At 41.5% G+C, this 13450-nt stretch overlaps 1 protein-coding gene across 1 annotated transcript; it reads right to left on the bottom strand.

The window, feature by feature from the left end:
* Window positions 1-10817: 10817 nt before the first annotated feature.
* Window positions 10818-11846, bottom strand: RNASE2 (ribonuclease A family member 2). The gene is made up of 2 exons (XM_022587109.2): window positions 11740-11846; window positions 10818-11526 (listed from the first exon to the last, which is right to left on the bottom strand). The coding sequence occupies exon 2, from the start codon at window positions 11519-11521 to the stop codon at window positions 11045-11047; it is 477 nt and encodes a 158-aa protein (XP_022442817.2). The 5' UTR covers window positions 11522-11526; window positions 11740-11846; the 3' UTR covers window positions 10818-11044.
* Window positions 11847-13450: the final 1604 nt, after the last annotated feature.

Below are 13450 nucleotides of genomic sequence, written 5' to 3'. Positions count from 1 at the left end.
TCCTGAGAGGGTATATGGTTTGGAGTTGTTGCAGTCACCTTACAAAAATGTGAGAGAAATTTGCCTGAAATGTGCACCAAGATCTAGGAGAGATGGAAATGGAGAAAGAGAGAGAAACTTTGGTTCTCTTTTCATCATCTGAGTTCTGATAAGCTGCACATTAAGCCATAACAGCCCGTTATTTCTCAGGACAGTTTGTTAGGACGTCATCAGAAAGGCCAAGTACTTGTGGAAGGAAGGGGTTTCAGCACACCGTTGTGGCTGGAGGAGCTCCTGAAACTATCAGAGCTGTGGAGGACCCTGTGGGTCACAAGCCGGTCAAAATCCACGGGAAAGTGTAGAGGATATTAAAATAGATGAATAAATGAATTAATTTAATCCTCCACTTGGTTTTGAATCTCTTTGTTTTTTAGATAACTGCTCATGATGAAAGGATTGTGGCAAATGGCTCTCGCATTTTGTAAGAGAGCAAATGAAGAATTTGTAGTTTCTCATTATTAGCTGTGTCCTAGGTTCTTGACTCCCCTCCAGACAAATTTCACCTCACAGGTGAGGCTGAATTTCTGGTAAGTTCAGAAGTGCACTGGCCTAATATAGGTGGGTCCTGATGTCATTTGCCAGATTTGGTAATGTCCAGGTGGTGCACCATGGGTCGTATTTTCTAACTCAGTGAGAATGTGTGAACGATTTGATCTACTCGGTGTTCCTGTTATCCATTGAAATCACCCTGCTACACCCATTCACTAATGTCTCTCATGTCACCAATTCTGAATCCAATATACCTTTGAAATACTGAGAATTTTGAAGTAGGCATTGTTCTTTTTTTTTAATTTTTAAATTTTATTTTATTTATCTTTTTTATACAGCAGGCTCTTATTAGTCATCAAATTTATACACATCAGTGTATACATGCCAATCCCAATTGCCAAATTCATCCCACCCCCACCCCCACCCCCCCGCCGCTTTCCCCCCTTGGTGTCCATACATTTGTTCTCTACATCTGTGTCTCTATTTCTGCCCTGCAAGCCGGTTCATCTGTACCATTTTGCTAGGTTCCACATATATGCATTAATATACAATGTTTTTCTCTTTCTGACTTACTTCATTCTGTATGACAGTCTCTAGATCCATCCACGTCTCAACAAATGACCCAATTTCATTCCTTTTTATGGCTGAGTAATATTCCATTGTATATATGCACCACATCTTCTTTATCCATTCGTCTGTCAATGGGCATTTAGGCTGCTTCCATGACCTGGCTATTGTAAATAGTGCTGCAATGAACATTGGGGTGCATGTGTCTTTTTGAAATATGGTTTCCTCTAGGTATATGCCCAGTAGTGGGATTGCTGGATCATATGGTAATTCTATTTTTAGTTTTTTAAGGAATTTCCATACTGTTCTCCATAGTGGCTGTATCAATTTACATTCCCACCAACAGTGCAAGAGGGTTCCCTTTTCACCACACCCTCTCCAGCAATTGTTGTTTGTAGATTTTCTGATGATGCCCATTCTTACTGGTGTGAGGTGATACCTCATTGTAGTTTTGATTTGCATTTCTCTAATAATTAGTGATGTGGAGAAGCTTTTCATGTGCTTCTTGGCCATCTGTATGTCTTCTTTGGAGAAATGTCTATTTAGGTCTTCTGCCCATTTTAGGATTGGGTTGTTTGTTTTTTTAATATTGAGCTGCATGAGCTGTTTATATATTTTGGAGATTAATCCTTTGTCACTTGCTTCGTTTGCAAATATTTTCTCCCATTCTGAGAGTTGTCTTTTCATCTTGTTTATGGTTTCCTCTGCTGTGCAAAAGCTTTGACGTTTCATTAGGTCCCATTTGTTTATTTTTGTCTTTATTTCCATTACTCTAGGAGGTGGATCAAAAAAGATCCTGCTGTGATTTATGTCAAAGAGTGTTCTTCCTATGTTTTCCTCTAAGGGTTTTATAGTGTCTGGTCTTACATTTAGGTCTCTAATCCATTTTGAGTTTATTTTTGTGTATGGTGTTAGGGAGTGTTCTAATTTCATTCTTTTACATGTACTGTCCAGTTTTCCCAGCACCACTTATTGAAGAGACTGTCTTTTCTCCATTGTATATCCTTGCCTCTTTTGTCATAGATTAATTGACCATAGGTGCGTGTGTTTATCTCTGGGCTTTCTATCCTGTTGCATTGATCTATGTTTCTGTTTTTGTGCCAGTACCATATTCTCTTGATTACTGTAGCTTTATAGTATAGTCTGAAGTCAGGGAGTCTGATTCCTCCAGCTCCGTTTTTCTCCCTCAAGACTGCTTTGGCTATTCGGGGTCTTTTGTGTCTCCATACAAATTTTAAGATTTTTTTTGTTCTAGTTCCATAAAAAAATGGCATTGGTAGTTTGATAGGGATTGCATTCAATCTGTAGATTGCGTTGGGTAGTATAGTCATCTTCACAATGTTGATTCTTCCAATCCAAGAACACGGTATATCTCTCCATCTATTGGTATCATCTTTAATTTCTTTCATCAGTGTCTTATAGTTTTCTGCATACAGGTCTTTTGTCTCCCTAGGTAGGTTTATTCCTAGGTATTTTATTCTTTTTGTTGCAGTGGTAAATGGGAATGTTTCCTTAATTTCTCTTTCAGATTTTTCATCATTAGTGTATAGGAATTCAAGAGATTTCTGTGCATTAATTTTGTATCCTGCAACTTTACCAAATTCACTGATTAGCTCTAGAAGTTTTCTGGTGGCATATTTAGGATTCTCTATGTATAATATCATGTCATCTGCAAACAGTGACAGTTTTACTTCTTCTTTTCCAATTTGTATTACTTTTATTTCTTTTTCTTCTCTGATTGCAGTGGCTAGGAATTCCAAAACTATGTTGAATAATAGTGGTGAGAGTGGACAACCTTGTCTTGTTCCTGATCTTAGAGGAAATGCTTTCAGTTTTTCAGCGTTGAGAATGATGTTTGCTGTGGGTTTGTCATATATGGCCTTTATTATGTTGAGGTAGGTTCCCTCTATGCCCACTTTCTGGAGAGTTTTTATCATAAAAGTGTGTTGAATTTTGTCAAAAGTTTTCTGTGTCTATTGAGATGATCATATGGTTTTTATTCTTCAATTTGTTAACATGGTGTATCACATTGACTGGTTTGCGTATATTGAAGAATTCTTGCATCCCTGGGATAAATCCCACTTGATCATGGTGTATGATCCTTTTAATGTGTTGTTAGATTCTGTTTGCTAGTATTGAGAATTTTTGCATCTATATTCATCAGTGATATTGGTCTGTAATTTTCTTTTTTTGGAGTATCTTTGTCTGCTTTTGGTATCAGGGTGATGGTGGCCTCATAGAATGAGTTTGGGAGTGTTCCTTCCTCCGCAATTTTTTGGAAGAGCTTCAGAAGAATGGGTGTTAGCTCTTCTCTAAATGTTTGAGAAGAATTCACCTGTGAAGCCATCTGATAGAATTCACCTGTGAAGCCATCTGGTTCTGGAATTTGTTTGTTGGAAGATTTTTAATCACAGTTTCAATTGCATTACTTGTGATTGTTCTGTTCATATTTTCTATTTCTTCCTGTTTCAGTCTTGGAAGGTTATACCTTTCTAAGAATTTGTCCATTTCTTTCAAGTTGTCCATTTTATTGGCCTAGAGTTGCTTGTAGTAGTCTCTTAGGATCGTTTCTATTTCTGTGGTGTCTGTTGTAACTTCTCCTTTTTCATTTCTAATTTTATTGATTTGAGTCCTCTCCCTCTTTTTCTTGATGAGTCTGGCTAATGGTTTATCATTTTTGTTTATCTTCTCAAGGAACCAGCTTTTAGTTTTATTGATCTTTGCTATTGTTTCCTTTATTTCTATTTCATTTATTTCTTCTCTGATCTTTATGATTTCCTTCCTTCTGCTAACTTTGGGTTTTGTTTGTTCTTCTTTCTCTAGTTCCTTTATGTGTAAGGTTAGGTTGTTTATTTGAGATTTTTCTTGATTCTTGAGGTAGGCTTGTATAGCTATAAACTTCCCTCTTAGAACTGCTGTTGCTGCATCCCATAGGTTTTGGATCATCGTGTTTTCATTCATTTGTCTCTAGGTATTTTTTTATTTCCTCTTTGATTTCTTCAGTGACCTCTTTGTTATTTAGTAACATATTGTTTAGCCTCCATGTGTCTGTGGTTTTTTAACGTTTTTTTCCCTGTAATTCATTTCTAATCTCATAGTGTTATGGTCAGAAAAGATGCTTGACATGATTTCAATTTTCTTAAATTTACTGAAGCTTGATTTGTGACCCAAGATGTGATCTATCCTGGAGAATGTTCCGTGCGCACTTGAGAAGAAAGTGTAATCTGCTGTTTTTGGATGGAATGTCCTATAAATATCAATTAAATCTATCTGGTCTATTGTGTCATTTAAAGCTTGTTTTTCCTTATTTATTTTCATTTTGGATGATCTGTCCATTGGTGTAAGTGAGGTGTTAAAGTTCCCCACTATTATTGTGTTACTGTCGATTTCCTCTTGTATAGCTGTTAGCAGTTGCTTTATGTATTGAGGTTCTCCTATGTTGGGTGCATATATATTTATAATTGTTATATATTCTTCTTGGGTTGATCCCTTATCATTATGTAGTGTCCTTCCTTGTCTCTTGTAACATTCTTTATTTTAAAGTCTATTTTATCTGATATGAGTATTGCTACTCCAGCTTTCTTTTGATTTCCATTTGCATGGAATATCTTTTTCTATCCCCTCACTTTCAGTCTGTATGTGTCCCTAGGTCTGATGTGGGTCTCTTGTAGACAGCATATATATGGGTCTTGTTTTTGCATCCATTCAGCAAGCCTGTGTCTTTTGGTTGGAGCATTTAATCCATTCACGTTTAAGGTAATTATTGATATGTATGTTCCTATGACCATTTTCTTAATTGTTTTGGGCTTGTTTTTGTAGGTCCTTTTCTTCTCTTCTGTTTCCCACTTAGAGAAGTTCCTTTAGCATTTGTTATAGAGCTGGTTTGGTGGTGCTGAATTCTCTTAGTTTTTGCTTGTTTGTAAAGCTTTTGATTTCTCCATCGAATCTGAAAGAGATCCTTGCCGCGTAGAGTAATCTTGGTTGTAGGTTCTTCCCTTTCATCACTTTATCATGCCACTCCCTTCTGGCTTGTAGAGTTTCTGCTAAGAAATCCGCTGTTAACCTTATGGGAGTTCCCTTGTATGTTATTTGTCATTTTTCCCTTGCTGCTTTCAATAATTTTTCTTTGTCTTTAATTTTTGCCAGTTTGATTACTATGTGTCTCGGCGTGTTTTTCCTTGGGTTTATCCTGTATGGGACTCGCTGCTCTTCCTGGACTTGGGTGGCTATTTCCTTTCCCATGTTAGGGAAGTTTTCGACTATAATCTCTTCAAATATTTTCTCGGGTCCTTCCTCTCTCTCTTCTCCTTCTTGGACCCTTATAATGCGAATGTTTTTGCATTTATTGTTGTCCCAGAGGTCTCTTAAGCTGTCTTCATTTCTTTTCATTCTTTTTTCTTTATTCTGTTCCACAGCAGTGAATTCCATCATTCTGTCTTCCAGGTCACTTATCTGTTCTTCTGCCTCAGTTATTCTGCTATTGATTCCTTCTAGTGTAGTTTTCATTTCAGTTATTGTATTGTTCATCTCTGTTTGTTTGTTCTTTAATTCTTCTAGGTCTTTGTTAAACATTTCTTGTATCGTCTCGATCTTTGCCTCCATTCTTTTTTATTTTAATAAATTTATTTATTTATTTATTTGTTTTTATTTTTGTCTGCGTTGGGTCTTCCTTGCTGTGCGCGGGCTTTCTCTAGTTGTGAGCAGGGGCTACTCTTCGTTGCGGTGCATGGGCTCCTCATTGTCGTGGCTTCTTTTGTTGGGAGCACAGGCTCTAGGCACACAGGCTTCAGTAGTTGTGGTGCATGGGTTCAGTAGTTGTGGCTTGCAGGCTCTAGAGCGCAGGCTCAGTAGTTGTGGCACACGGGCTTAGTTGCTCCGCAGCATGTGGGATCTTCCTGGACCAGTGCTTGAACCCGTGTGCCTTGCATTGGCAGGCAGATTCTTAACCACTGCGCCACCAGGGAAGCCCTGCCTCCATTCTTTTTCCGAGGTCCTGGATCATCTTCACTATCGTTATTCTGAATTGTTTTACTGGAAGGTTGCCTATCTCCACTTCATTTAGTTGTTTTCCTGGGGTTTTATCTTGTTCCTTCATCTGGTACATAGCCCCCTGCCTCTTCATCTTGTCTACCTTTTTGTGAATGTGGTTTTTGTTCCATAGGCTGCAGGATTGTAGCTCTTCTTGCTTCTGCTCTCTGCCCTCTGGTGGATGAGGCTATCTAAGAGGCTTATGCAAGTTTCCTGATGGGAGCTACCTAGGCATTGTTCTTATGTTATTATTATAACTCAGACTTGAGACATGAATAACAGTTAACTGTGTCACATTTCTATGTGCATTTTAGGAAGCAAATTTAATAACATAAGTAAAGTTTTAGTTTCAAAAAAAGGCTATTTTTCATAGGTAATTTGAATTGGGGATGGGAACAGAATTTCTGTGCTCCCTTCCCTACTCATTGCCTCACTCTCTTTTTTTTTCTTCTGGTTTTACTGAGATATAATTGACATACAGCACTGTATAAGTTTAAGGTGTACAGCATAACGATTTGACTTACAAACATAATGAAGTAATTAGCACCATAAATTTAGTGAACATTCATCACCTCATATAGATACAAAACTAAAGAATTGGGAAATAATTTTTTCCTTGTGATGAGAACTCTTAGGATTTATTCTCTTAACAACATTCATAAATAACATACAGCAGTGTTTATTGCATTTAAAATGTTGTACATCACATCCCTAGTGCTTATTTATCTTATAACTGGAAGTTTGACTCTCTTTATCCAATTCCCCCTCCCTCTCATCCCCCACCTCTGGTAACCACAAATCTGATCTCTTTTTCTATGAGTTTGTTTTGTTTGTTTGTTGTTTGTTTGTTTGTTTTTGAAGTATAATTGACCTACAACACTATGTTAGTTCCTGGTACATAGCAGAGTGATTCAGTATTTCTATACCTTTCAAAATGAACACCATGACATCTGGTTGTCATCTGTTACCAAAGATATTACATAATTATTGACTATATTCCCCCACACTGTAAATGTATACCTGTGACTCATTTGTTTCATAACTGGAAGTTTTTACATCTTAATTTCCCTCACCTGTTTCTTTCATTCCCTTATCCTGCTTCCCTCTGGCAAGCACCTGTTTGTTATCTGTACCAATGACTCTGTTTCTATTTTGTTATTCTTGTTCATTTGTTTTGTTTTGTAGGTTCCACATATAAGTGAAATCATACAGCATTTGTCTTTCTCTGTCTGACTTATCTCACCAAGGATGATACCCTCTAAGTCCATCCATGTGGTCACAGTCTCACTCCTTTATGTGATTCAAATGGAAACAGTGCCTAAAATCTCGATATCAGACAAAAAGAAATCAGGAGCTTTAGATCAGATTGCTCTCCTCTCACACCTCCTGACCTGACCCTGGGGCCTTCTCTCCCTGATCTGAGGGTCACCTGAGGCAACCTGCTTCGTACCCGCACAGAGGAATCTGCTCCTGATGTTAAAACATAAAGTAGAAGCAATAACAATGTGAATGGCCCTTTCACTTCATGCTGTACCTTACAAAGTGTGTTACAACCACTAACTGCTTTCACTCCTCCAAGACTTCCTTGAGATTTGGTACTATTACAAGCATTTTACAAAGTTAGAAATGGAGGCTTAGGGAAGAGAAGTGGACTCCAAGGAACGTGTCCTTGGAACGTGCTGATGTGAACAATTAACTTCTCTAATAGTGGCCACTGTAGTGCTGGCCTCAGGTTCAGTGCAGCCAGATCTTGAGTGTCTATCACAGAGGGTGGTGGGTGCCAAGCCACGGCTTTGTCGTCACAGAGCACAGAATCCTCCTTGCTCTGCTTTGAATCCTCCTGCCTCCCGGGAGGGAAAAGCTACATCTAAGCTTCAGGGCCACCAGCTCCCTCTGACCCCAGCCCAATCTTCAGCACAGGGACTGAGGAAGATGAGGAACAGAGGAAAAGCAGGAAGAGAGTGGGGAAGCATGGCCTCAGGGAGGGGGAACAGCATGGTGCTACTGAGTGAGAGGATGGAGGTGCGTTTTACTGACATGAGGAAGTCTCTTCTGTTCCCCTCTCCCTCCGCTTCCAATCCTTCACTAAAGCCTGATGATTCGAACTTGGAAACATAATCCTAAACCTGCACTTTTTCTTCTGCCCTATTGCTATTACCTTATCCCACGCCTCTGGGATTTGGCCTGGATACCACGAGCTCCTGACTGTCCCCACAGTCCCTGCACAGCTGCCAGAGTGATCTTCAGGTCACATTATTATCTAACATGCTCCATTTGTACCCCATAGGAAATTTACTCTTTATTTTCATCTCCATAGGTATGAAGCATCTGAGCCTCAATAACCTCTATCATTAATGCTCATGGTTAAAATGCTCTTGTCCTGCTAGACTAACTTTCATTTTTATAACATGACTAATCTACATTCATGTCGGGCCCTTTGAATGTTCTCTCTCTGTCTGTCTGTCTCTGTCTCTCTCGGGAGGACTATCCCCTTAGTTTCTGCATGACCAGCTGCTTCTCATATTGTTCGGAATTCATTCCTTCATTGGGCCCCTACCAACCACACTTCAGATTCACTTCTATGGACTCATCGAGACCCACTACAGATGGCCCTCTGTGTGGATGTGAAACCCATGGATGTGGAGGGCCAACGGTATGAGCCCCTTTTATATAAGGGACTTGAGCATCTGTGGATTTTGATATCTGCGGAGTCTCCTGGAACCAATCCCCTGAAGATACTGAGAGATGACTGTACATTGTTTCCCTCAGTGCAGTTTTCCTCCTGACACTTATCACCTGGAAAAATAATTTTGTAAGTTCACTTTCTTCCCAGTAGAATAGGCACCCTAGGGCAGAAATGTATCTTTGTTTACACTGCACCCTCATGACCTCAGAAATCTGCCTAGAGCACACCTGCACATGGGTTAACTACTGCATTAATGAATGACAAATGAATGCATGAATGAATGATGGGAGAGGGGATGACGACACAAGGCAGAGAGAGATGGGGCAGCTGAGTTGGCTAATCCCTCTACCATACGGTGTTAGAGATGCTGTGTCCATGGCTGGGAAGTGACATGTGATCTGCTGAGACAAGGAAGGTTCACTGCATCATGGCAAATGTGACTCCAGCCTTGCGGTATCCCACCTTCTCCTTCTGTTACTCCAAGCTTGTTGGAAGGGTAAGCTCATTTCATGTCACTCTGTATTAATCTAAAGTCAGTGGATTCGGGGCTTCCCTGGTGGTGCAGTGGTTGAGAGTCTGCCTGCTAATGCAGGGGACACGGGTTCGAGCCCTGGTCTGGGAAGATCCCACATGCCGCGGAGCAACTAGGCCCGTGAGCCACAACTACTGAGCCTGCGCGTCTGGAGCCTGTGCTCCGCAACAAGAGAGGCCGTGATAGTGAGAGGCCCGCGCACCGCGATGAAGAGCGGCCCCCGCTTGCCGCAACTGGAGAAGGCCCTCGCGCAGAAACGAAGACCCAACACAGCAAAAATAAATATATTAATTAATAAACTCCTACCCCCAACATCTTAAAAATAAATAAATAAATAAAAACCCTTGGCTTTAAAAAAATAATAATAAAAAAAATAAAGTCAGTGGATTCTGTTGAGCCCTGGAATTTTCCAAACCTAGTATCTCCATGCAATAGCTTGAGTCAACAGACCTGCCTGGAAGAACAAATCCTCCAGTGGCTTCTCCAGAGAAGATGCTCAAGTGCAGATGCCGTATATAGTACTACCAAGAGCAAGAATGACTGACCATATGGAGGGTGGGAGGAATGGAAATTGCCATGTATCTGGGCCTGGAAGAGGAGCTGAAAAATAGGAGGTCAGGAATCCCAGACTCAAGGACAGAGGTACAGATTTAATGACATGCTACCTGCGTTCTGTTCTGAGTCAGGTGCTGCAAAAGACCCGACCTGTCCCCCGAACAATCACTTGAATGCTGCATCTGACCACAGTTTGCAAAGAGCTTTCCCTTCCTGTTCCTCACTGATTCCTGAGTGCAGCCTTGTGATGGAGGCAGAGTAGGGGCTTTCATTATCCGCCCCCTTTTCTGTCTGTCTACATTTCTGTAATCCTGGAAACTGTGCCCCTTCCTGACCTGAATGTGAACAAGCCACTGATTCATCCTCGGGAGAGATCCCAATTCCATGTCTCCTTCCTTACCTTCTGCTACCAGATGACCAGCTGCTCCCTTCTCCAGGACACAGAAATCGCCAGGAAAGAGTTTCACCTCTTCTCCAGGTAGTACTGGAATCTGTCCATATACTACCTGAACAATTTGTCTCATTCCACATTAGACTCAAACTCTGGATCCACCCCTAGGATAACCATTAATATCTGAAGATTTGATACGCTTATTTAAAAACAAATCTCTGGGGCTAAAATTTGCTTTTTTCTTTTGGTCTTATCACAATTACGGCATTTTCCCCTTTCTTTTTGTTTTTACACCGTATCATTCTCTTCTATCATAAAATGTATGGTTCTTAAATCAGAATCAAATACATTTGTTTCTACTTACTGGGGGCTCTTTGCCTCCTGGTAATGAAATAGGCCGCTGTGAGTGGAAGCCGCAGCTTCCTGGCCTAAAGCAGAGAGAAGGAAAAGTCTGCACAACTTCATGACACAAGGAGCCTCTTATCGTCACATCTATTTCCCACAAATCTCAGATTAGAAGAAGGGGAAAAGCCTCTAGACGAGAATGTAACTACATGACAGAAGAGCACAGACACATGGAGCCTTGTAGGTAATTCTGTAAAGTTTACTGTGCGTGCACAAGGAGCTTCAGCTGAGCAAAGCTTAAAGGGACCTGGAGGCTGGTGAGATGAGGACTGATGCTGATATCTGGGGTAGATGGTGGGACAGGACAGTGGCGCTTGGCAAATGAGCATGGCCCAAAGTTTTGGCCCAGAGTTTAGGTGATGCCATCCAAGTGAACTGGAACCACGGAGTACATGGCATTGTCTGCTGGTAATCTGTTTTCACACGCAACGATGTAGATCTTCGGTTCCTCTGTCTGTCCATAACGGCAGTTCCTATAATCTTCTGCATTTCTTGTGAGGTTGCAGTAGGTTACAGGCACTGGATCTGAGCTTCTATGACAATTCATCTTGCTTGATCTACGGCAGGTTACATTTGTGGTGGTACAAACACGAGCTACGTCAGCAAACGTTGAGTGGAGAAAAGTATTTTCACCTTTGCATGCCCTTCTGTAACGGTTAAGCACCCGCATTGCATCATCGCATCGACGGTGGGCCATATTTAGGTGCTGAAACTGAAACCTCTGAGCCGGGGTTAAAGTATGACGTGGGGCCTGGAGTGAGATCACCACTCCCAAGAGCCCCAGCAGCAAAAAGAGAGGAAGCTGGGCATTCTGCTGTCTTGGAACCATGTTTCCTGTGAAAAGAAGGGTATCTTCTGTATCCCGGCCCACAAATAACACGCTCCCTCCTCACTGACCCTGCAGGCCCCCTGCTGTCACTGTGGTTCTAGCTCCTTTCCCCTCCGCTCCCCAAAGTCTGTCATGTGTCCTGGGCACTAACTTCAGCTCACCGCTCCCCCAGTTGCTGCTTGTCTCTCCTGTTCCAGCTCTGGGGCTCATTGTCTTACCCAGTATCTCTGCTGTGGCTCCTGTGAGAACAGATCCAGCTGGTGGGCCTGGCGCTCAGGGGCAGCTGGCATCCCCCCAGTTCTTGGGACTGGAGATATAGAGCACCCCCTGAGGGTGGGGCTAGCAGAACAAGGAGGGTTCTGAATCTAGGACATGAAGAAACGCACAGATTAGGACATGGTCCACTTATGCAATGAGCCCTTTGTTTTATCATTTGCTGATCAGTGCATACCCCGGGATGAACCACTGCTGCTTCTGTTGTAACAAATCTAATGCCAGGCATCCTATGCAGGACAGAGCTCTGCCGCTGGGTCTGGATTTCCTAAATGAAAAATATCACTGGCTGCAGAATGGCCATAGATTTTTTATTTTTATTTATTTATTTGGCTGCGTTGGGTCATTGTTGCTGCATGCGGGCTTTCTCTAGTTGCAGCGATCAGGGGCTACTCTTCGTTGCGGTGCACGGGCTTCTCATTGCGGTGGCTTCTTTTGTTGCAGAGCATGGGCTCTAGGCACGTGGGCTTCAGTAGTTGTGGCACAAGGGCTCAAGAGTTGTGGCTCACGGGCTCTAGAGCTCAGGCTCAGTAGTTGTGGCACATGGGCTTAGTTGCTCCGCAGCAAGTGGGATATTCCCGGACCTGGGCTCGAACCCGTGTCCTCTGTATTGGCAGGCGGATTCTTAACCACTGCGCCACTAGGGAAGTCCCAGAATGGGCTATAGATTTTATAACTCAACTTGGGGGCAACACATTGAAAGACTGAAGTACATGAAGGCAGGCCCGGTACTCAGAACAAATAGAGCCAGGAGGCTTGTTTGCACCAGAGGAACCCAGGCCCCCCTTTCATTTTAGTAATCACCCTGGTTCCTTCTCACCCAAATGTTCTTTATCTCCTCACTTCCCTGTGCTGGAAACTTGAGCTCTGAATTTCTCACTGCTCAAAATCCTATCAGTAATTAGTTTGTGACGAATCTATGATTTTTTTGTAATTGCTGTTGTCTTTTTTTTTTTTTTTTTCTGCTTCCTATGTATTGAATTCACTTTCTCTTGTTTTTACCCTGGCCCGGTTTTTGCCTTCAGTTCCTGTGAAGTAGCATGACCTAAAAACACCCAGAAGAAAGTCTGTAAAATCTGCCAGAGAATGAACATTTGGTGTCATGTAAGGGATTCCAAGCTAGAGCTTGAATTCCTGTGTTCTTTTCAATCTGTGCTATTTTCTACAAAACAGTCTGTCCTAGAGTTGTCATTTATCTTACTAGTACATTTCATTTCTTTTTTTTTTTACATTTCATTTCTTGATGTTAACAGGAAAAAAAAATTTAATTTGTAAAATGAGCATCAGTGGATAGGACACTGTATTCCTGAAGTTATGGAAGTCATAGTATGTAACTTGATGCATGAAACATACTCTTGGTTCTCACAGAAGCAGAGGAAAATAACTGTAGGCCTATAATTTTATTACAATGTGATAGAGGTAATAACACTGTGTGAAGATGGTTTTATGGGGGCACTGAGGATGAAGGGTCTTACTTGGCCTCATGGGATAAGAAAGGCTTCCAAAAGAAATGTCCATTTGAGCTGGCCCACAAAGGATAAGCAGAGTTTAGGGACTTTAGGGAATAAATGAGCATTCTAGGCTAAGAAGATCGTGTGGGACATTGTACAGACAGGGAAAGTGTATCAAGGTAGGAAAGGCCTCCAGATAAGAGAT

This window comes from Delphinapterus leucas, chromosome 2, assembly GCF_059928025.1.
Source record: "Delphinapterus leucas isolate spDelLeu-1000000601 "Yukka" chromosome 2, BTC_Dleu_Yukka2, whole genome shotgun sequence".
In the NCBI taxonomy this organism is placed as follows: Eukaryota; Metazoa; Chordata; class Mammalia; order Artiodactyla; family Monodontidae; genus Delphinapterus; species Delphinapterus leucas.
This window is presented reverse-complemented; position numbering and strand designations above follow the sequence as displayed.